General features: G+C 38.1%; 1 protein-coding gene across 1 annotated transcript; it reads left to right on the top strand.

Annotated features, from left to right (window-relative positions):
- The first annotated feature begins 4,516 nt into the window (after positions 1–4,516).
- mapkapk2a (MAPK activated protein kinase 2a) lies at positions 4,517–23,161 on the top strand. Its single transcript, XM_028404946.1, has 10 exons — positions 4,517–5,276; positions 14,915–15,054; positions 19,575–19,639; positions 19,834–19,913; positions 20,063–20,189; positions 20,298–20,373; positions 20,572–20,696; positions 21,448–21,533; positions 21,637–21,717; positions 22,041–23,161. Exons 1-10 carry the CDS (start codon positions 5,037–5,039, stop codon positions 22,188–22,190), a joined length of 1,170 nt encoding a protein of 389 aa, XP_028260747.1. The 5' UTR covers positions 4,517–5,036; the 3' UTR covers positions 22,191–23,161.
- Positions 23,162–24,943: the final 1,782 nt, after the last annotated feature.

The raw sequence follows: 24,943 nt of genomic DNA, 5'->3' as shown, positions 1-24,943 counted from the left end.
AAAAGGAGGAGGAGGAGGAGGAGAAGGGCGATGAAATGGAAAGGGAGATGCACCTCCTGCCCCTGACATTTCCTTCCAGTCAGGAAGTTAAGAATGTCTGGGGTTCTGGGAAGGAGTGGAAAAAAGGAGAATGTTATGCATTCCTGATCTTTGTAGACAAGTACACACTTTGGAACATTGGTGCATAACCCATCAGTCATGGATGGACATCCTCTATATTCAGTTAGATTGATAGGAGTCCTCTGCTGCTCTGATGATGAATACAGAGTATAGAGCTCAACCCTGACACTTTGCCCTGGGCAAACACTGTAATGAACAGGTTGTCCCAAGTGTCTGGGGAGAGGCTATAAGTGCACCCATAGCTATACAAAGTAACCGTAACTCTGTGGCTCGTGTTCATTTATCAGCACAAAGCTGTCAGAAGCCAAGGCAACAGTTTCCAATTTCAGACCTCTCTGACATGCTCCATGTGTGTGTTAAGGTGCATGATGTGTTTGAATGATTGCGTGCACTTGACATAGGTGTTTTAAAAAAAAGTGTAGTCTGTGTGGGGTCCATGAGGACATGTGATGTGGTTCTCTTACATAACTGTGGATAATAAAGGTGAAATGTATCCAAGTGACGGTGTCAGTACTCTCAATGCCAGTAAATGATTCTATAGCATGGGAATTCAGATACACTTATGCAATATCCTCATGCCAACTTATTTTTGTGAATGATACGTGCAGTTAGCCAAATCATTAACTTTGGAAAATGGTTGTTGAATTGTGCCTGTTGATGATTGTATACCTCAAACTGAAGTTTTCTAATTGTGTCAGGATATGTGCACATAATGAATACTTTACAAGAAATTCAGCACAAACAAACTCTATCTTTGTACAGTCACATCATTTGACATGTTGACTGCAGGCAGCGTACAGCCTTTCATTAAAATTACTGTGTGGCACAGTGTGCAGACAAAAATTCAACAAGCTGTAAGAGCAGCTCTGGATGGTCAGCTCCGCTGCCATTCTTTGTCAAATAAAAACGTATGAGAGGTGTGCCTCATTTACTTTACATTACACTGCAATATTCATCTCATAAAAGAATTGTGCTGAGTGCATAGAATTCATAAAATATTTATACCCTTTAAACTACAGCAGCCTCCTTCTTATGTTTGCATTCTTTATGTATTTATTGGATATTTTACACACCCCAGCATAGTATCTAAAGCCAGTTACATGAGAACAAGCGGTGAATAATTATGTATAATTTTTATGTGGCCTACTGCTGAAACATCCTAAATCTAATAATCTAAACTGCCCCGCTGGAATGGATCATAGTCCCTAAATGTAATCTTGACTTGAGGACACAGGCAGCTACGACTGGCAGTTTGACAGTGACTTTAAAGCACACCCTCTAAGGTCTCTACTCTAACTGTAGATAAAGCTAAAGGATTCACACACTAAACATATTCCAGGGGTATTCTTTCTTGTGATTACCGGTAGTTTTTCCAAACATGTTGAGACTAAAACAAGTTAGCAGTTGAAAGAAGTTAAAGTTAGTGTGACATATGAGTTATGTCTTGACCCCATCGTTCTATTTATACATGACATTACACAAGACTAATGTATGTATGTGAGGGAACATCTTGTGACAGAGGCATGAAACAACTTTATCTGTTTATATACTTATAATTCTACAAAAAGTCAGGTGACATGTTCAACCTTTTGTTTTTATCAAATGTAATGAGAACAACACTAAAATCTCAGCTGACTGTGCTGCTGTGCAGACAACCAAAGAGGCCAATGCATAGGTATTGTAGTTAAATCAAATTCCAGACATTTTTTGCATTGTTTTCAGATCTGTGCACACTTTGACTCCACAGAAAATGTGTTATTAACCCAGATTCTGAGGCTTTTCAGTGGTAAAACAGCTTTGTGCTATCCAGACACAAAGGTTCAAACGCTCAGGAGTATCTTCAAACCACTGTCACCAATTATACTGAGATTGAATAGTTTGAAGTGTGTTGAATTTCAGCCACACAAACGATCCATGATAACATATCTGAAGCGGTTTCTTAAACAAGGTTTGGATTTTGGTCCACACTGTATTGACCTGTGGGCTTCCCCATACAGGCTGAAAAAACACCACCACTGCAGATTCAGTATGATGCTGCTTAAGGAAATGTCTATTGTGAAAACTGAGGCTGGTCTGACATCTAGTGGTGAAAGGAGGTTCCACCTAAAGACATGCAGTCCAGGCAATGTGATGTAGCATAAGGAAAAAAAGACAAGGGTTAATTAGACTCAGATGGAAACCTGCATAGTCAATATGTTTAATATGTCCTACATATTACCTGATTTTTCTACTATTCTTTCTATCTGATGTCAGACATTTTGGCATGCAAGCAAGCCTGACATTCAAAAATAATCTGCTCTTTATGTCTTTATATTATTAGTAATTATTATTCAGCTCAATTGATATAAAATTTTGTCTTATCGGTGTGTATAACAAGCCAAGTGACCCCATTTTATTGTTATTATGGTGAGTTAATTTTTGCTAATTGCTTATTTTTTTCAATAATTGAACAATAAAGCAGTAAGGCAGGCTTTCTATTCTGTTATAAATATGTCATGCATGTACACATGGCTGGTATTGCACAGGCCAATGTCAAAGTCCTACACCTCACACTTTTACACTAAGTTTATTTTTGGCTGTAAGTCACTGACCTTCCTGCTAGAGAATACAATCGACATTTATCTAAACATTTAAAAGTGATGGAGAAGAAGCTAAAATTCTGTCTAAGGCGATGTTTCAGATTGAAAACATATGATTTTATTGATTTTTCTATGTTTTGAGGCAGCTATTGTATCTCAGGATGTGTCCAAATCCTTTACTTAGGTAAAAGTGCCGATACTGCAAAGTACTCCATTACTAGTGGTGGAAGAACTACTGAAGCTTGATACTTGGTAGAATTAAGTACTTAAGTGAAGGTCTTATGTAAGTACTTACTTTCAAATTCACTTAAAGTATTAAAAGTAAGTACCGGTACACACAATGAGTTGTCTCTCAATATCTAGGTGGTGTCATTTTGATGAAGAATGCAGATAGTGCTCCTGGTAATACCTCTGCCTCTACAGATGTCACTACTAGTAAATAACCATCAGCAACTCTATACTATATACAACTATATCCATGATATATATACTGTGTATATGTGTGTAAATCAAATTATTGATTTCCATTGCAAAGGATATATAACAGGTTAAAATAATCAAAGAAAAAAATTGATGTTGATTCGTGTGTGGTTAAATTATATTTTCAGTACAGACATCTTTGAAATGTACCCAGAACCAGTTATGGACACCTAGTCCAGTCTGTGTGTCCTGACACAGGCTGTGGGCATCGAGTGAACAGAGAATCTGGTAAAATAGATGATAATAAGTGGCAATATAGAAATAGGTTTTCACCATTTTTACTGTGTATTTTAACTCATAAAACTTCCTGCTTTAGTTTAATGTTATGATCGATGTTGTGTTAATCGATCATAACACAATTAATGGATGGAATTGTGTTAGCAGACAGTAGCTATCTATCTGAGCCAGTGCACCGGCATCATGAGTGAGGCACATTATAAAAACACAGCGCACAGCGCGACACATCTCCATGCAGAGTCTGAACTCCCGACAGTCCAGCACAGTTCTATGAATACAACTGTAGTCATAAAATGTCATATAATGTAAAAACATTGTAGGAATGTAGTGGAGTAGAAAGTACAGATAATAGCTGTATGTATGTAATGGAGTAAAAGTAAAAGTATGCACTATTATTTTTACTTAAGTATAAATACATAAAAACTTACAAATACAAATACTCCACCACTGTCCATTACAAAATATGCTTAAATATTAGCAGGCACATTAGGTAAGTATGTAAAATAGTGGTTTGGACATTTGTGCAGTTAACTGTTTTTAAGAGACCTCTACCTTAATAAATGATAGTTTAACTAATCTATTTTAATCTATTTTATGTGTTGTAGTCGATAAATCTGAGAGGTCGTCAGATTATTAATGCTTATAATTATAAAGCTTGGATTCACAGTCATACAGGTTTTGGCACAGTATTAATATTAACCATGTAAGAAGTTTAAAAGTTTAAAGGCACAGTTTCGTGGAGCTATTGAAAGCTGGCCTGTCCACAGTGAATGGGCGAAATCATTCAGAACAGCAGGCTGTAAAAACAAAAGCCCAACCTTGAGGTAACCTATAGGACTCTGGTCAGAGATTAGTGGGTCTATTTTTGTACCTCTCTCTGTTACTATCAAAACAGTGCAAGAGTGTCTCATCTTTCAAAGGTAATAAGATGAAACCAAAAGTTAAATAAAAAATATAAATAGAAATGTTGGTTCCTTAGGGTTATTGCATGCAGTAATCTTTAATAGCAGTGTTGTGTGTCTGTTATATAAATCACATTTCCTCTGTCGTACTTCTCCTTTAAGCGCAGAAAAAATTCCGGCCATGACGTCAGAAGTAAAACCTGCTCCTGCTGGCTGTCCGTTGGAAAGTGAAGTGTGTTTGCTGTGCTTCTGGTTTCGGAGTTTTCTCCTGTTGTCTGTCTTTTGTCGAGTATATTTGTTGTTTTTGAACTTAAGTCGACCGTTTTACGGTATTTCTTCGAAAACCCAGCTCAGTAGCCGACTTCTGGGATGTTTTAGAAAAGTTCCTGAGGCGTTGTTTGAAGACCCGGTGGACGTCGGACGCCACCGGCGATGGATAAGCTAAGCTATAGCTGAGTTGTTAGCCGAGTATCACACATCACAGTTATAGGGTCGCGGTAGCATGCTACCAGCTAGCTAATTTAGCATATTATCGGCTAACCAAGTGACTTTGTTAACCTGTAACGTCAGAACTACTGCCAGTAAGTTCAGTGGGCCTGGCTGCTACACGGTGAAGGCCGGCTAACTCAGGAAGACTCGGTCTCTGTTTAGAAGGAAGAGGCAGAGCCGTATTGTTGAAAAGTGGCTCTTGTTCGTCTCCCAGCGCCAGACTGTGAGCATGCTGTCCAACGCACAGAACCAACCACTGTTTCCGATCCCGGCGGGCCAGCAGAACCCGGCTGGGCAACAGAATCCAGCGGGCCAGTTTCACCCTTTCCACCCAAGACCCACCTTACAGATCAAGAAGAACGCCATAACAGACGACTACAAGGTGACCAGCCAGGTGTTGGGGCTAGGCATCAATGGCAAGGTTCTCGAAATCTTTCAGAGGAACACTGGGGACAAGTATGCGCTGAAGGTACGTTTGATACAACTAAACTCGTCAGAAACCACAGTTTGACCAAATAGTACATCTGTTCATATCCCAACTCAGTCAACCCACACCCACGGAAATGATTTCTGAACTCATTTATCGAAGTCACAGTTGACAGATTCTTAACCCGTAGTCTTATGATTGAATCATCATAGTTGAATATATTTAGCCATTAGCTCATTGGTAGAACAAAACAAAATCTTTAAGACCTCTTGGTTTTCTTAAAGATTTACATTTCACTCAGCTTTTTCACATTTTACACAATGCAGATAAAGTTAAACTTTACCACAGCGTTTTCACAATTTACACGCTGCAGATAAAGGTGAACTTTATCTTTTATACATTGTTCTTCTGATGGTATTGTGATAGTCTGCCTACCTTGCTAAATGTTGTCGTCATTGGCTTAGTCATACTAAAACTAAACCAGGTGTTTGCTGCCAAGTTATCTGTGATTAACATGTTTGAGACAATCATGTTGTAGGTTAACCCTCTAAGTCCAATTATAACAGAGTACCGTACTTCAAACTGTGAAGTGTGTAAAACTATACAACCCTGGTAATACAGCTCGCTGCAGGCAACACATGATGTTATTATTGTTTCTTAGTTAGCTTTTTCTCTGGTATAGCTTTGTTTTGCATATGATTCACATCTACAACTTCATAATAAGATGGGAGTCTCAATAATGGTTCAGGGTTTTGTTTGGGTTTATATAAAGGTGCTCTCCTCTGACCGGTAAATTAGAAAGGCTTAGGATAGGCTGTAAAGTGGCGCTTGCTGTATCAGGAACTACATGTAGAGATCACTTTTTGTATTGGTCAATGATTAATAAAGGGAAAATAGCTTAACAGGTATTTACAGGTGATCAAAGCATGACTCGGTGAAGCCACACCTGTATTATTTAAGGTATTATGTGACCTCAATTTGAATATTACATACAAAATTTAGAAAAATGTGTGGTCAGTCAAATCAATATACTGTGTAAATAACCAGGTTACAACTGTCTGTGTCTTGTGTAAACATGGCATAACCACACACATACCAATGTTATAAGTTGGTGAGTTGTTGGTAAACTGTGTGTAAGTGGTATAACCATAGACAAAAAATAACATGTTGGCATAGCTATCAAGCCTTTTGAGTTTTTTCACAGTTTTTACACTTGGACATAGATAGACATGAGGATGCAGAGCCGGAGTCCAAATTGACACACACAAAATTCACACACTTTGCCCCAGTTTCTGTTTTGTGGTATTTGTATTTTTTAGTCTAGGAATGTTGGTTTCAGGTGTAAGTAATTTTCTAAATTAATTTAGGAGAGACTTCATGTATAACATACATTATTTTACTTAGTACAAATATCATGCCATACAATCAATTAGCAGTTTATAAGCATAATCTGTTAACCTGTTTGTTCCTGTTGCTGTCAACTCATGTGTCCCTAGACTTCTTTTGGAACAAAAGTCAGTAAAACGCACATTCCTTTAAGCTCCTCCTCCCTTGTGGGAAGAGGAGCTGCAGTGCAGGTAAAGAAAGTCTCAGCTTGTACCATGCACTGTTGTTGTCTTGTCTTACACTTGTGTTGCGGCTGTTGAAAACTTGGTGTTGTTAGAACTTGCAACATAACAATCTGCACAATTGACACTGGGCATCTTGTTCTTCTCCTCATTGTGTGTCAGCCAGGGAAGCTACATTTGTCAAAGTACATTCTTTTTTTATATATAGCTGCTGTCTTTTTATTTGACTGTAGTTACAGCACTTTGGACGACTCAGTTGAATGTTCATCACTTCCCATGTTACCAAATGTTGCTAACCAAATGTCCAATACCAGCTGCAACCCCAATGTTGCAGTAGCAACAATATGAAGATGGTTTTCCCATTGTTTCTTACTCATGCCCATAGCTTTTCAAAAATAATTGTAAAACAGAGTAAGGCCACACCTACTCGGCCATTGCAAAGTTTAAAAAAAAATGCAAAGACATCTTAAGCAAAAGAACCCTTTTATAAAACAGCACAAATTTGGCAGGGAATTAATAGGAAGTCTGCATAATGTGTCAGAGCTGTACCTCTTAACTTTCTGCACTGTTTGGATGATAACATAGCTGTACAGAACTGTGTGGTAAGTATTTGAATTTGGAAAGATGTTGGTAATCGTCTGTAACATCAACCCGAGAATAGTTTTTACACTGTATATTAAAGCCGCATTCAACACTGCATTGAAAAACACACATTTGATATATACATGCCCAGGTTAATTGTTAGTAAAAGGCTACTGTCTAATATCAGGACCATTGAATTCTGAACTTACTGCTTTTTGGAGCAAGTTGAAAAAGTACCTAGCTCCACTAATTACTTATCATGCTGTTGTAAGACTTTATCCAGATAGACTGACATCTTTACTGAATGAGTTGATGTCCTTGTTGTTCCCTCCAGTAATGTAAGCTGACTCATCCCGTCTATTGTACTCATTAGGTTTGCATTATGCTAGGACCAGAAATTTGCAACACTTTTCACCTATCTACTAAAGTACTGCAATTGTGTGTTGTGTTGGTGTGAGACTGTGGCAGAGGACAAGTGATGAAAGTTCTAAAAGTCCTTATTTCACAACCTCATATCATGTATCATTCTTAATACAAGCTGTCACACAGAATCAATAGCTGTTACGTTGTGGCTCTTATCTTAGACAAAGCTCTGTGTCCTTTTTGTGTTAATTGGTCTGCCATATAAAGTATCCTGCTGCAGGCACACTTTCAAAGGTTGTAAGGCACTGCAAGTGTCACCTTACACACATTGCATTTATATATTCTACTGGAAGCAATCAGGTTAAGGCCACATTCTGCCGGATACAGGCACTGTGTTTGTTTAAAAAAAAAAAACAATACACACACACACACACACACACACACACACACACACAAAGGGCCTAATTTGTGTGGCCCTGTTATGCGATACAAGTGTAAGTGGAATAACACATCCTGAAATCAAATCCAATATGCTAACACAGCTTTATAACTTTATAAGTTTTATTGTCGTGCAGTCTGTGTCAGAAAGTGAAATTATGTAGTAACTTATTGTTACTCCCAGATTTTATGTTTTACACACATTATTTTTAGTTATAAGTGTACTTACCACAGCCCTGCATTTTGTGTTGCAAAGGCTCCTTCACTATACTACCTTTGTGGTGTTATTGCAGTAACTGAAAGCTTTTTAATTCACACTCAATAAAATATTTACCTCAGAAAGTTGAGTGCTAGTTAAACAATGACTTATTTAAATTTCTGGGCTTCAGGTGCGTTTCTTATTCATTTGCTTCAGACATTATTAGTTCACTCTCTAGCTTGTTCAGAAAGTCCTGGTTGTTAAAAAGGTTGGTTATTTATTGTAATAAGGGTTACATCAGAATTGGCTTTAAAAGTTGTTGACACAAGACAAATAAAAAAAAAAGCTACAATAAATACAAATTCGCAAGAAATACAATGTTTGGGTTGGAGTTGTAAGAACCAAGTACAGTATTGTAATTTATAGTGCAAAGCGAACAAGGTAAATAATACTTAGTAGTATTACTACATAATAGTAGATGCAGATATATTTTCTATATTATATGAAAGTTACCGCTGTTAACACTTCAGTAAAGTTGTTACATGTTTGCAGATGGCTGCAGTTTATATTTATTACCTAAATGATAAAGCCATCGAAAAATGACTTAGTTGCCTTTTATTTGGCATTTCTATGTCAATAGTATGACTGTTGCCACACTTTCCTTTTCCAGTGTGAAAACACACTCGGACACACAATAAATTATTTCTAATTACAGTCAAAACTGCATTTAAACTGTTTCACATCCTATAGACTTTTTATATATTCCACATGTAAGTGAACAGAAGCTGAATTGTAAGAATGTATTTCTGTTCACCTCTGGTATCTTTTACTTTCCATATTTTGTGTGATGGATTTGATTACCGTAATTTTCCATCATAGCCTTCCTTAATTAAGGAAACTCTTGTTTCTTGTTTGCATAATGTGTAAAATATGTTTATTGCAAAAGCTGATAATACTGGTTTGCTGAACATTATACTGTATGAATTCCTGTTTGCAAGGTAATGGATGAAAACAAGTGACTTCTTAACTGTAGTTCTCCTTTGTCTGGCATCATTAAGGTAATAGACAATGGTTGAATTGTCTGGCTCCATTTTGTGAGCTATACCAGTTGCACCTCCTACAATTTAGGAAGATTTAGAAAAATACACCTGTGAGGGGTTGGCAAAGTTAGAGGAACTTAAAGCTCTGGGCTGTTGTAGTGTATTCCCATTTTTTGGTAGTAGCACCCCTTTACATACACACTGTCATGTTTGATTAACACCCAGAAGAGCTCAACTCATAATTCAGTCATGAGATGGTGAGAAAAGGAAGGAAAAGGAGGGAGGCAGAGAGGAAGGAAGAGGTTCTCTGTTGGCCGCTGACTTGATTCTGTACACTTATGAGTGTGGCATCTTTTAGTTTTTTTAGTCCACTGTGTCACTACTTGCTTCAGCAATAGCAAAATCCCTCTACTTTCACCATAAACTGTATTCATCAGCCAATTGTTTGTAACTAGTTGTAGTTCCTTTACTTGAGATTAAGCTGGTAATAGAAAGTTAAGATTTTATCATCAGATGTAGTAGTTGTTCATGGGGTGGGTATTTGATAAAATATATAGAAAATCATTTTCATTTTACAAAATGATTATGAAAAACACATAATAATGAAAATATTATTGTCCAACTTGCATCCAGATGTATACAGGCCTTTTTTGTTCTCTTCCATAGTATTGTCTTCCAGCAATGTTTTTTTTTATTTTGCCACCAAAGAATCTGTTCTAGAGTTATTCCTATTAAAGAAAGCTATTGTCATCTTCTACCTGTAAAGGTTACACTGCTAGAACATATCCAGCTGCAAGAGACAGGGTCTACCTTGGATCGTTCCCCAGTCTAATACAGAGCTAACACAGACACTCATGTTCACCCCTGCAGTCAATTTAGACTATCCAATTAAAATAACATGCACATATTTGGCATGTCCCAACAAGGCAGGAGGTTTCAACATGGAACCTTTTTGCCCTGAAGCCACAGTACTTACCACTGCCCCACAGTATTGTCCTGTTATCAAGATTATTGTGTAAATATTAGTTTGCCATATCACAAAGTGATTGATAATTATTTTGCATTATAAGCTCTTTAGACGTAGTATGTTTTACTTAGTTTCCTTTTTATGTATTTCTCTGCATCTTTTTCTGTTGAGGGAAGTGCATTTGGGAGGATGTGGTATTGTGGTTGTTATAGATGGACCCAGAACTAGCCAACCAACTGTAAATTTGATGCAAAGTAATTTCCAGGCCCCATGCTGATGTAGCAGTTTATTCTATCTTTGACTTTTCAACTAACACATCTTTATAGAGTATAATTTGATGTTTGTGTTTATGCACATGTTCTTCATCAATGTCTGTGGGCACGTTTTCAGCATTTATTGCTACTACTTGGTATAATATTAGTACTTATTATTTCTTACCTGAACTATTAATGAAGATGCAGCTGTCAAGATTTCAGGTGAAGGTGAATATAAAATACTGTGATATTTGATGTGATACTGTGATTTGATTTTGTGTCATTACAAGTTTAGGATGAGTGACTAAAGGCTAAAATCTTAACTTATCACTTACTTTTGAGTGGACTTTAGTGTCACTACATTATACATAGGGAGTCGTGTGATAAATCTTTATTATTATTTTGTGCTTGACTAACCTTTCAGATTTACTTGTGTGACTTGTGTCTACTGTGCCATGCACACAGCATGCATACACCCTAAATTAAAAAAAAATTGCCTTAAGGGAAGAATTAGTGAGGCTACCTTTAAATTCAACTCTGCTGTTCCTCTGCTGCTTTGTTTCCATTATGGCTGTCCCCTGTGTATTCGGAAGTGAGACAGCTGCTTGTGTGTCATCCAGATTTAACCCTCTCTCACTTCCTACCCTTTGCCAGACACTCGATTTTAACAGAACTTGGATGAAACCAGATGTCTTGAGCAGTTGACTGACACATTGACTGTAAAAACGTAAACGGCACCTTACATAAAACTTACAAACATGTAGTGTAAAGTTTTTTTTAATGAAAGAAATAATCACTTTTTACTGTCAGTAAACAAGCAGATGTGTCTGATATGGTCACGTCCTATTGAAATGCAAACATATTTGCTGTTTTGCTGTGCACAAACGGACAAATCAAATACACATACACAGTTCTCTGGTTGTTGTTTAACCCCTTTTGTCAGGTTTAAGAAGCTTTCTTTATTGAGAGCAGCTTTACTTATCACCCCCTCTAATCTGCCCTGTGGAGAATTTCACTGCCCTGTCACCCGTAATGATGTTTTCCCATTGGTTTTAATAAAATCAACCATGGGTGTTTTTGCTCATGAGTGGCAGGTGGACGATGGGTGCTTCTTCAGCTTAACCCATTCCACCTCCCACTGTCCTGGGCTGGGGTGCCTTTGTGTTGGGTGGAGGAAGTGTATTGTCTGCCCATCTGCCTCCCTCCCTCTCCATAAGCCACACTGTTTAGCTTTAAAGGGCTAGCAACCAATTGGGGCAATGCAGTCCAACAAGCACCAGCAAATAGATGATGGGGGGATACTTGTGCATATATGCGCATGTGTAACTAGGGGAAGTCTGCTGTGTTTAGTTTGCCTTTTCCCATAAATGTGAAATGTCATTGTTCCTCTTTGACAGCTAGATTGGTAGAACACTGTAATGACTTAACATATTCAGTATTGCAAGAACTAGCTGGCTTCTTGATCTATATTTGCTTTTAGGTTGATCAAAATGAAACAAACAACCTAATAGGGTTTTTTTTTCGGCGAAATTATATGTTTTGCCCAGTTTAGAACCTGCAGTAAAAGCTTTTAAGGGCAAATCCTACTTGTGTGTTATCACAAGATGGATAACCATTGTTTTCAGTTTTGTCCTGTGTGCTAGTGTTTTTGTTCTGTGATGGCAAGTAGATTGTACAAATAGCCTATTCTGCTGTTGTACTGAACTGAGAATTTCTGACGTCAAACCTAATGTAACATATTGCATAGTGCTGAAACCATACATCGTTCTCCCACACAGACTATTAACATGCATACAAGTGTATTATGTGGCCATGATACTGTTGCCACATCTGTTCACTGTTTGGATCCTGATATAAACAAAGTTGTAGTGGTAAGAAATCCATTTTTTATTAATTGATCAAGGTCAATGAAGAACATTTTATGTGAATGACAATAATTCTTACCTGTTGCCCTTGTTCTTACCTGCCTTTCCAGTACATCAAATGCAAAATCAAACAATCCTGTTTTCTATTTTTAATTTATGTACAGTGTTCTGCCTAGTTGGATTGAAGCACTGTAACACCTTTTTTCTGCTACTGCTTCTGAATTTCCTCTTTTGCCTGTATCCATAAGTTCAGTGCTCTTTTTGGTTTTCCCCCTCTGCTGTGACGCAGGAATAAGGACCCTCCCTTGTTTGTTCTGTTCCAAAGGGTGGTTCAACTGTGCTTTGCGTACAGTGTTGAGATAAAGCAGTCATACACCATCATGCCATACCAACTCCTCCTAGTAACACTGATGGTCACTCTTTATTGGTTAGTTAGCCCTTGTAGTTATATCCTTCCACCTCTCGTAGGCACACAGCAGAGTGCACAGTGGAAGTGAAGATTTTCTTTACTGTAGGCAACTGTTTACACTAAAACTGATGAAAATAAGGGGATAACAAATGTCCATTTGGTGGAGGTATGGTCTTGATTATGAGGAAATGTGCAAAAAATTAAGTTCACTTTAGTAGTCAACGACTGCTTGCTGTTAACAAACTTAACTGGTTAATCGAGTACATCAAGTGAACAAAAATACTAAAGTATATACAACAATGTACAACAAAGTCTTTTAAAACAAGTGCAGTCAAAACAATTAAAAAGCACAGTGTCTGGAAGGCAATGGACTGTTTCATTTATTTTATAAATATACAATCAAAGTATATAAAAGATGAACTAAAGTAACATTTGACAGTTCAACAAAGTGGTGGTAGAGAGGCCCTTTTCCTTGACTTGAAAGTCATTTGACCTAAATGGAGACATCAGAGCTGTGTCGTAAGCTTTTAGATATCTTCAACATGAATACAATGTTGAGAGAGGAAATAAGGTGAGGACGCATTTGCACAGTTCTCATCACACAGCTTGTGACCAAGACAGTGGCAGACTAAAATATTAGTCACCTATAAAAATGTTTTTTTTTTTTTTAAATAAATCACTATAGTGTTTTCATCATTACTTTAATTTGCACAGAGTAACAGATTTTTTTTAACACAAACCAAAAACAATATTACTACTCCTCATTAAGAACTGTCCTCTTAATTTAGCCATAGTATTAATAACTGCTATACAAGCAGTTTTGCCTTAACTTAAGGAAGTATCATGCCAAAAGTGAAAGAAATAAGTTTAGACTCAAGATAAAGGATTGTCCATTCCTACAAAGCAGGAGAAGGAAATAGGAGTTTATCAAAACACTTGTTTCAAGAACTGGCATGACAGGTATTATCAGGAAATCCAAAGTCAGTCAGTACAAAAGTGAAGAGGAAAAGAAAGAAAATTGCCTTGGCAGTTGTTATAGGGTCTTTTCTCTACGGTGGGTTTGTATTTGGGCACTTACACACTGGGAGTTTGAGTGATGAGTATGTCTTGAAACAAGGCGACAATCAGTTTTCTCATTCAATTTATTTAAGAATTCTTAAATAAATACCTTGCAAATCTAACTGGCTTATGTTACAGTATCATGTACAGACTATCCAGTAATCCAGCAGTAACTGGTCTTTTTACCCTTAGTTTCTTGTGATTGTATAAATTTACTGACAGGCTTGTGTGCTAGACTAGATAGCAGACTTAGTACCGGTACTCTGCCCGCTGGAATGAAACCCACTGTGGTGACTATGGGGTGTGGGCAGGGTTGGAATGTAATACACAACAAAATGGACAGACGATGGGTCATTGTCAAAGCTGCAAGGAAGGATATTTTAAGGTTTTCTTGTGGGATTGCAGTATGTCATAATTTAATCTGTTTACAAAAACCTGCAGTTTACTTGTTGCTACTTTATACTTTATATAAACTGTGACACTTGTGACTTTGCTCTTGCCTAAACAAATAATGCCAGAGTGTAAATTACACAAAATAGTTGGTTTATATTTTGAGTTCCAGACTATACAGTTACAATGGGTCATAATGTAGCAACAGTTTATTTAGTTTTAGTCAGGCCTTTTCATTGAAAGGTGCATTGCGTAGTAGCACACACAGAGGGTGCTGTATTCACATTGGATTAGAGTGCAAAAACGATTTTTGACCTTCTGCCATGTGATGGCAGCACTGCACTTCTGTCTTTTATGTGTCTTATTGTTGTGAAAGGGACGTGATTAGTCTGCAATTGTTTGGCCTCAGTCAATAACATGAAACCAGTGTAGTGACATTGACAATGGCTCATCTTTTTTACTTTATCCCAATTAGTATGTGGTATGTTGTCATGTTCACTTGATGTTAATCAGTTTCTACCTTTCTTTTGTTGTCTTTCTTTTCAGATGCTGCAGGACTGTTCCAAGGCCCGCAGGGAAGTGGAGCTTCACTGGAGGGCTTCACCTTGTGCTAATATAGTGCGCATCATTGATGTTTATGAGAATCTCTATCAAGGCAGAAAGTGTCTGCTTATTGTCATGGAGTGGTGAGCACACACACACACACAAAAAATACTGTGTTCTGTCAATTCACTGTTACTACATCTCTACACCAGAAAGCTGGAACATCAATGCGTTATTCTGTTCTATTGTCAAGTCATGTGAGAGCCATGAGCCAGTATGTAGCTGGGACTGCGAGAGTGGGCTGTTTTGTGTATGATGATGATGATGCTAAGATACGTTTATGGTTACATTTATCCTTTGGGTTTTATATGTTTTAAAGCCTGACTTTGACTTAGATGGACTTTATTGTCCTTCCGATAAACAACTAGTGTATACAGAACCTAATTTTGTTAGTAAGATAGTAGGGATGAGTGAGTTCTGATACCAGGTAAATTTAAAAATTGTCATTAGATATTATTGAGTTATATATATATATATATATATATATATATATATATGAAAGGCCGGATTCCGGTTTGCGAGTAGGTTGCTTAGAGGCACAGTTAATTTGGCCGGAGTGACAGCTCGCATTCTGCGCAGTTTGTGTCTCCGGGACACTGTAGTTGCTTTTAGAAGTTCTGTTCTTCTGAAAGCAGTTTAATATGACCTACAGTATATTGCACCAAACCAAACAATCAACAAAAGTGAAAACAGTGCCAGAGTATTGCTAAACAGTCTAATTTAGTAATTACGGTGTGTCTACTGTTCTGAGGTCGCGGTTTTCGGTTCGGTTTACATTGTTGAGGTTTTTTCCAATTTAAACACTGGAAAAACCAGATGAGCACAAAATACACAGCCTATTTAGCCAACATTCAACATATTTAAGAATTGGTTCAGTGTTTCCCCTATTATTATATTAGGAGAGACTGACTGCTTGTAAATACATTGAGGTGGGGGAGGAGCTCACGGCCGCTGCTTGTCGAGGAGAGTAGCCTGTCTGCAGAATGATCCGTGCTTTCATGTCAGTCTCCAAAAGTCCCCGGAGAGGGTCACTTCAACTTGGATTCTACAAATTTTGAATGGCCAATTATATTCTTAGTATGCATAGGCTTGCTAGCAGTACAGGCATTTTTTTAATAAAATCCAAAAATCTGTATAGTTCTTGCTTATTTGTATTAGTCCTTAGTAGTAATGTGACACATACATGATGCCTTCTTGAAGTTAGGCAAATGTGAAGTGATGAGTATGTTGTCGGCTACATCATTGTAAGCACTTTTCAGTTTAATTATTGTAACTCTGTTGTGTGTAACCTTAGGAGAAAATGACCCATTTCTTCTAAATGAGCTTACTATCTTTCCTAACCTTTGCATTTCCACCTTGTGTAGCATTTTAAACCACCAAACCCCAACTTTTCACACGTGCCTTCATTAGGTCTGTGGTTACCATCGCTCTGTAGAGGTCAAAACCTGTCTGCCTCCACACTCACATGCAGAAGACACTGCTACTGATGACTAATTTCCTGGAGAACATATGCTCAACATGAAATGGCTAACACAAATTTTTTTTCTGCTAAAGCTAAAACATTTCCTTGACTATCACTTTTCCGTCTTTCTCTTTCGTCTGATGACCTACATTCTGCCGTTTAAAGTGTCTGTTGTTGTGTAAAGGGTCACTGTGTCACTTTGTCACAATAATAATTTAGGAAAATTGGTGCAAATTTACTTAACAATAATTACACTGGGAGATTTTTTTCAGTTTGTTTTTAATATTTGAAAGTTATTGTCCCAGCTAGCTTGGAACTCTTTATGAGACGATAAGCCCGTAAACTGAAACTGTGTTAGGGAGGATGTTAGTTTTCTGCTGTGATGGTGCAAGATGTCTGCCCTTTCTACCCCAGTTTTCATTAAAAACTAGTATTCTGCTGAGAATTCACACTTGACATTTTGAGAAATGCACGGGAAGAGGGTGTGGCTTAGAGGTTTATCTCTTACCTTTAACCACATAAAAAGCCAGTGTGAAGTAGGTTTGCATAATTGAGGGAGGGATAGCCTTACTGTTGCATGCTTCTCACGAGTCTTATACCAAAATACTGTAGCCGCTGTCTGTTTCTCAGTATGCAAGTTGCAAATGATTGATTTTGAGAAGGTTAAAGTGGGCTGTGGTTAAGCAGTGCTATCCCACAAGTCCTGGTTTTTATTTTGTTAAAAAAAAATGCACGCCTAAAGAATAGGCCCAAGCAGTGTTGTGGTTTTCAACACACACAAAATTTGTGAGTGGTGATTTGACCTGAAACTCCCAATGTCATACTGAGCAAAATGATTAAATGAAACTTACCCTATCAGCTAATCTAATCGAGTTCAGTTGCTTTTTCCTCTTTTCGTCTTTTGTTGAAGGTGTTGGCACCATAGTACATTTCTGTGATGTTATTTCTGCAAGGTCCACAATCAAGATGGTTAGACATCTTGTGTTCAATGCCAATGTCAAGCTCTCTGAGTCAGTAGGAAATACTAGCAATAAACAGCCTATGCTGGGCTCACACTGGCAGCAGAAGCTCCTCAAAGCATTTTGGCACCAGGTCCAACCTTTCTGTGTGCTAAACAAATATTATGTTTTAAGTTATGTATCCTACTGTACTTAATGTTAGTTCTTAAACAAAGCAGGAAACTCTGCTGTTCCTGCTTGTATTTCTCCTATTGTGTCCTGTCCCATACTGATACACACATTTCTTTCGGTGTTTACTTTGATTAAAATCTGAATTATATACTCAAGAAGTGTGCATTCAACTGCACTTGGTAAAAGCAGATCTTCCTAGAACAGACAAGCAGTCTGTAACTCTTTCCTACCTTCCTGTCTTAATTGACAAATTCCCTGCTTTGGCTGACCTATATACAGGTACTTGAGGGTAAAATGCCATAGTTTGAAGTCTTGATGTATCTGTGCATTTTGTTAATAAAATCAGTTAGGTACAGTCTTGACTTGGAGTGCCTTGTACACTGATTAAGTAGAAATACTATCATATAAAAATATCATATCATATCATATCATATAAAAAAACAACCATTTCCAGTAATGCTTTGGAGAAAATCTTCACTAAAATCAAACATCTGTTGATCACCAAAGTAAGAAATGATCAAGACATTAGGTGGAAAGAAAATGTCTGCGTAGCTTTGGAAACTGCTTTTCCACTTCCTCTTAAACTTTCATAGAATTGCACTTTTCATGTACTTTCTCTTCTACAAATCAGTGACAATGACTGCCACTGCTCACTCACATGGTCTCTGGACAGCAAATGATCACATTCTTGAAATTCACAGCTGAATTTTAAGATGGGTTCAAGATGTGTGCAACATCAGCATTTTTGACAACATTTGTGTATTTCTGAGAATTCACACTTCTTGAGAAATAGAAGAGGATGTTGAGGGGACTCAGGTTTATCACATATATTTAACCACATCAGAATATTTAGAATAACACCTGCACAATAGATCAGATTAGACTGCAATGATTTAATCTAAACTCTACAGGAGAGCATTTTGATTTTAATATTTAATAGAAGGATTTATCAGTGTACAATAAATTTAGTGTACATGACTGCAGCAGTAAGCCTTTTTCATTACAGGTGTCATTAGAATTTGTTAAATTATATGTGACATGCACAATTGTGTGGTATGCACACACAGTCAATAGCATTAATTAAACATTATATTAACCATCATAAATCCACAATTTATTTTTGACAGCCTTGTGATTCACTACTATACTTATCTGACACAGATGATCTATTCCAGCAGGCTGAGCATCTGAAAATAGTCAAATTAAGTCTTGGGTCTAATTATGAATTTTCAGGTTAAAGTAATTCATCAGTTTGTTGTAAAGGGTTTCACATAAATACATAATGTAAAATGCTGGCCTTTACTTCATAGATGTTAACGCCTGCATCCTTGCCTGACAGTTGACAGGGTTGGACTGTGTATCCTAAAATAGGGGCACATTTACCTTAGACATTATGAGGCCTGATATAGTTTCTTGTTTTGAGTTTAGCAGACCTGCCAACATGTATGCACTCACCAACCTGCCCCTTCTAGCCAGATGCTGGCGCTAGTCAGTGGAGTTCAGTCTATCCAACTAGCATGCCATGAGCAACAGTGACAACAGGAGTCCTCTATCTGCTGGTGTGAGTGTGCTCCCTTGTATGTGTGCACACACGTATCTGTGTGTGTTTGTCTGCCCACATATCTGCGTGTGTGTGTTTGTGTACGTGCATCGGGCCGCAGTGCACAGACAGCAGTGGTGAAAAGGACCGTGTAAGGGGAGAGGTTGGTGTTGGGGGGTAGTACAGTATCAAATCTTCAAGGTTGGCAGGTCTGCTTTAGCGATTTTAAAATTGTATACAAATGTCTTAAAATTTAAGATGTAGCAATAGTTAATTCAATGGAGGAAGTTATTATTAGTTCACTGCTCAGAAATAATTCTTGTGAGGTCAATTTCCTCTCAATGTTTCTCTTACCGTCATTGCAACATAATGCATAACGAATGTACGGAATAGTAAATCAGATGTCTGCTTGGTATACTTGGCCAAAATCTGATTTTTATTTATTCATTTACTTATTTATTTTTCTTGCAGCATGGATGGTGGAGAGCTTTTTAGTCGTATCCAGGACAGAGGAGACCAGGCTTTTACTGAGAGAGGTAACATGCTTATGTTGACAAAAATATCTCAGAATTTAATTAAATATTACCATATTTATTGTTTGATTACACAAAACGATGCTTCCACACACTGGTTCAGACACACTACTGCAAAACTGAACTTTGCCGACACCTGCTTAACATAAAAATAATTTTAAATGCTCAATGTTAAAAGACACTTTTTCTTATGTTAGAGGCATCTGACATCATGAAGAGCATAGGGGAGGCCATTCAGTTCCTACATGCAATAAACATTGCTCACAGAGATGTCAAGGTTTGTTTATTGTCATTCTATTTCATAAGAATTTTTCCATGCTCATTCTGAATAAACTAAAGCAATCTGAAAGTTTTACCGTATTAGGCATTGGTACAGTTACTAACGTCATGATACTAATGTGCTGGATTCCTGAATCCTCCCTGCAGCCGGAGAATTTACTGTATTCCACGAAGAGGCCCAGTGCCTTGCTCAAGCTCACAGACTTCGGCTTTGCCAAGGAGACAACATCACACAATTCTTTAGCTACTCCCTGCTACACACCCTACTATGTTGGTAAGAATCTGTTTCTGAGTGGAATGTTTACTCATTTTTTTGTAGCTTACTAAAACAATCAAAATGACACAACCTCTTAATTTCACCTTCCTTCCTGTCTGTCTACAGCTCCAGAGGTTCTGGGCCCAGAGAAGTACGACAAGTCATGTGACATGTGGTCATTGGGTGTCATTATGTATATCTTGTAAGTTAGACATTTTGTAACCTTTCTGATCCTCCTGTTTTACACACACACACACACACACACACACACACACACACACACACACACACACACACACACACACACACACACACACACACACACACACACACACACACATATATATATATATTTCTTATTTATTGTCATATATAATATTTCTTTTTAAACCATCAATAGGTTGTGTGGGTACCCCCCATTTTATTCTAACCATGGTCTTGCCATCTCTCCTGGGATGAAAAAGAGGATCAGGATGGGTCAATATGAGTTTCCCAACCCTGAGTGGTCTGATGTATCAGAAGAAGGTAATCTTGCAATAACAGTTGTGTATGTACAGGGAATTGAAATGTGGCAATTGTAAAAGCAGTTTGTGATGAATTATGTGTGTGTTATGTTCATTATATTTAAAAATTCATTACAACGAAAGGATAATATTTGTAGGCCGTGTTATGGTTTCATAAACTTCTGCAGGCACACTTTGTAAAACATCTCACCTAAGCAACAGACTGGTCTTTACTGTCTGATCAAGAAATTGAAACTGAATGGTGTTTCACCTTGTATTTGCTACAGTTCACCCTCAGTACGACTGAAAGTGATGTTTTATTTCTGCCTGATTGGTTTTAAAGAGAAACCTGTCGATGCTGCTTTCTGAGTGGGTTTTGTTTCACTGTAAGATGAGCTCTCTGGTTGCCTCCTTCAGAACAGTGCAATTTGCATTACTTACCACAAACTTGGTTAGTCTTGGTTTTTAAGGTGTTTTTTTGCATTGTTTAAAAATACTATAATCTGCTACTTACAGCATTCAGGTTTCATTGGTACTGCTGTGAGTGTGAGGGATGTTGGTATCTAGGTTTAGATGGTATACATGTGGTTCAACATTTTAACAATGTCTTTATTGATGGACAGTGTTATAAAAAACAAAAATCCAAATCCAAGCAAAATTGAAACTAAATACCACTCATTTATTTATAAAGTTTAAATCATCATAATCTGTAATTTGTTTATCTCCTGGGAAGATGTTTTTTTTTCTATTGATACAAATAATCATGCTTTCAGCTAAACAACTGATTAGGACCCTCTTAAAGACTGAGCCAACTCAAAGGATGACCATCACAGAGTTCATGAATCATCCATGGATCAATGTAAGCACAGTCTCATTTTGTCCCCTTCTTAATTTTGATTTTGGTGGCCAACATCATCACTGGAGTGAAGTAAGATTTGTACACTCTATTGTTCCTCCTACAGCAGTCAATGGAGGTTCCCCAGACACCACTTCACACCAGCCGTGTTCTAAAGGAGGAGAAAGATGTATGGGAGGATGTCAAGGTGAGACATCATAGCACCACATTCCTGCCTGTGTGGTAGTACTCCATGTCAATTAAAAGGCAATCTCTGTTTAGCACAGTGGTTCCCAAACTCGGGGGTGCACCCCCTAAAGGGGGCCTGTAGTTTTTGCAGGGTGAGAGAGGAGCCCTCAGTTCTACCAAGCATGTAGGCGACAGGTTGCCAAAACTCGTGAAAAAACTCAGTTGTAATACTCAGTAGATACCCTAGGCATTGACTTGAGAAAGTCAAAATGTCTAAATAGAAACTGCAGATATTGGTGAGAAATAAAGTAGCCTAACAGCCTTCTTCTCTTGATTTCTCAGGAGGAAATGACTAGTGCCTTGGCAACAATGAGGGTTGACTACGAGCAAATCAAAATCAAGACCATTGAAGACTCATGCAATCCACTGCTAACAAAAAGGAGGAAGAAAGCCAATAATGCCACAGCAGACCCGCAGTCGGCTGCCCACTGAAAGATGCATGCACATAAAAACACAGGTTGTGAAAAGGAAGCAATAATTTGTTGATACAAGGAGTCGCATTGCATGGATTTTTCTCAGCGTTTTATTTTTCATGACAAATTCTAATGTTTTGTAAGAGTGTTTGTTTTTATTACTCTACTGTTTTAATGCATCACTCTGCTCTGGCAGAGAGGATGTTGAAATGTGTTTTTACACCCTTGAAGAGATTATGAATTATAGAGAGGAGAAGGAGAGGGAACTGGTGAGATTTCTCCTCTGCTCTTCTTTCCCAGATATCAGGTTGTGTACTCTAAAGGGGTTTGAATGTTGGAATAGGACATGAAGCCTTAGCAGTAGTTATTTTTCACCCAACAGCCCTGCTCTAGCTCTAGCCCTAAACCTGTGAATGTTAAATCCAATGGCTAAATCCAAAAATCTAAGAGAAAACAAGGGAAGATTTCTGTAGATGTACATGCAGAGTAAGCAGATGTATTTTGAACTGACGAGTGGAATGTAAGGACTCTGTCCCTGAAAAGCCCTGAAATTGGCTGAATGGTTGCTGATTTCTTGGACTTGGACTGGGAGTGTTTGTCAGGTTCACTTAGTCTTTTTGAATGTTGAACAAAGGCCTATGCACTCACATAAGGGTCATGTACCATTCTGACTGAGCACCTCACTGATGGCCCCTCTCTCCTACCTTAATCTGTGCTTGTTTTTCAGGTACGTAGTGTTAGGGCAGAGAATGATAATGTCTTTCTCTGCATGTAGCTCATAGGAGAGTAGGAGGCAGATGATACTGTATTTTTTTTTTCATGGATTATTTTTGAGCGTTTTAGCATAGGCCTTACTAAAAATTGCTAAATCAGCAAATCTGTTAATCCATACCTACCATTGGGTTCAAGCTTTTACCAATGTTCTGCTTCAGAATTGAATTTACCAGATTATATTTCAGGTTAAATGCTATGCAGACATTTTTATCAGCCTGACATACAGATAGACCTGTTTTTAGTGACTTCTGTTTGCAATGGTGTTGGAGAATTGTTGAGCAAATCTAGTGAGTGTCTTTGTGTGTTTATGTAAGCAGTAGCAGCCCCTAAGAAGGAGTCCACAATACCGTCTGATCATTTAGAGTTAATGTTGTTCCACCAGCTCAACTGTCAGGTGGCTTTATTTGTGTCATTGGGTTCAATGCAAGTGTTTGCCACAAATCTCCACTTCCTGAAGGACTGAAAGGGAGTAGAAAGTACTTAAGCTGCTCCTCATCCTGGAGCACAATGTGACATACTGTACCACCAGCAAGCTGCCATCATAGTCAGAGAGGGTATAATGGTTTGTTCCTCTTAAGTGTTATGTGAGTGCAACAGGACACTCATGGGAAATTATTGTTGATTTAGTTTGATCCACTTTGTAAAAACTCACATTCACGTTGCCTGTTGCACATAGAAAATCCTCACAGTACAAAATGTTAATTGAATGTTTGTGAATTCTGTTTTTTTTTTTCTTTTGTCCCTCTCAACACATTTTTGTAGTGGAAGCACAGATGTGTCTGTCTTTTTCTCCTGTCATTGACTGTTCAGCTTCACCTGCCATACTTTTGTCTGCTTCAGCTTTGGATTAAAAAAAACACAAAATATAAAAACATGCAAGTTTCTGCTTTTATTTTATTATACTTTACATATGCCTCCGCAGACTATCTATCAGCTCACATACGTCTCCAGCTATGACTCACTTCTTCGAGTTGGTTTGGGATTTGTGGCTTTGACGCGGACTGCGGAGACTCAACTCGTGACAAACTCATATCATCCTAGGTAGCATGAGTGACTCCTGGAATATACACATTTGCGTAGCAAAACGGCTCAGTGGCATTGAGTCAGCACGGACATTTGCCAACTCTGGGGTGTTTAGAGCATTTTACCACACATACACACGTTTCTTGCTCTTCAGGTGCAAAGCAACTGTAGGCTGTGCTTCCAGCTCTGAGTGTGACGAAACCCATAGTCATCTCTGTCAGCCGTGTGTCTGACAGGTAACTGAGAACGGGGGTAAATGGGTCTTCAGGAGAGTCCCTCATGTTAGTTGTCCTTATAAAGGTTCAACCCCATTGCCTAACAGACCGCAGGACACCCACCAGTGTGCTTTCATAGAAGGGAGGCCTTCAGCCCTTTTATTGTCTAAGAGACGGGAAGCTCGGGTTTTTGACCCCAATTCCTCCAAATTTTAGGGGTATGTGATATAAGTGGATTCTAAAATCATCTTCTCAACCGTTAACATAAGAGGATTTTCATCACAAATGGAAGTACAATATGTTTTTCAGAAATATGAAACCAAGTGACATTTGTTGTGTGCTATGGGTACTGATAGCAGGTCGGGCCTCCGTCATTGTTTTGTGCACCCTTTTAAAGAGATGAAATTTTGGGGACGGAGACTTCTCAGCTGAGCAGTGACACGCTCGGATTTCTTTGAAGTGGCATGCCATCCTGATTCACACAGACAAACACACATCCTCTTCTCACATGAGACAGTGCTGGCCGACCTGCCTCAGAGTTGTAAGCGGTAATGCTGCACATTATCTCAGCAGAAACCTGCTGCTCTGAGCAAAGTTTACACACTTGCTCAAATGGAAAACCTTTCATTTTGAGTCTTGCATGTGCAATCTTTCACATGCTGGAAATCTAACTGTTCTTACAGTAAAGCACAACTCCAGGTACATGTTGTGGTTAGTGTGGTTGCTTTGGCTTTGTTTCTTGGCTGATTATTTTAAGACT

This window comes from Parambassis ranga, chromosome 5, assembly GCF_900634625.1.
Source record: "Parambassis ranga chromosome 5, fParRan2.1, whole genome shotgun sequence".
NCBI lineage: Eukaryota > Metazoa > Chordata > Actinopteri > Ambassidae > Parambassis > Parambassis ranga.
This window is presented reverse-complemented; position numbering and strand designations above follow the sequence as displayed.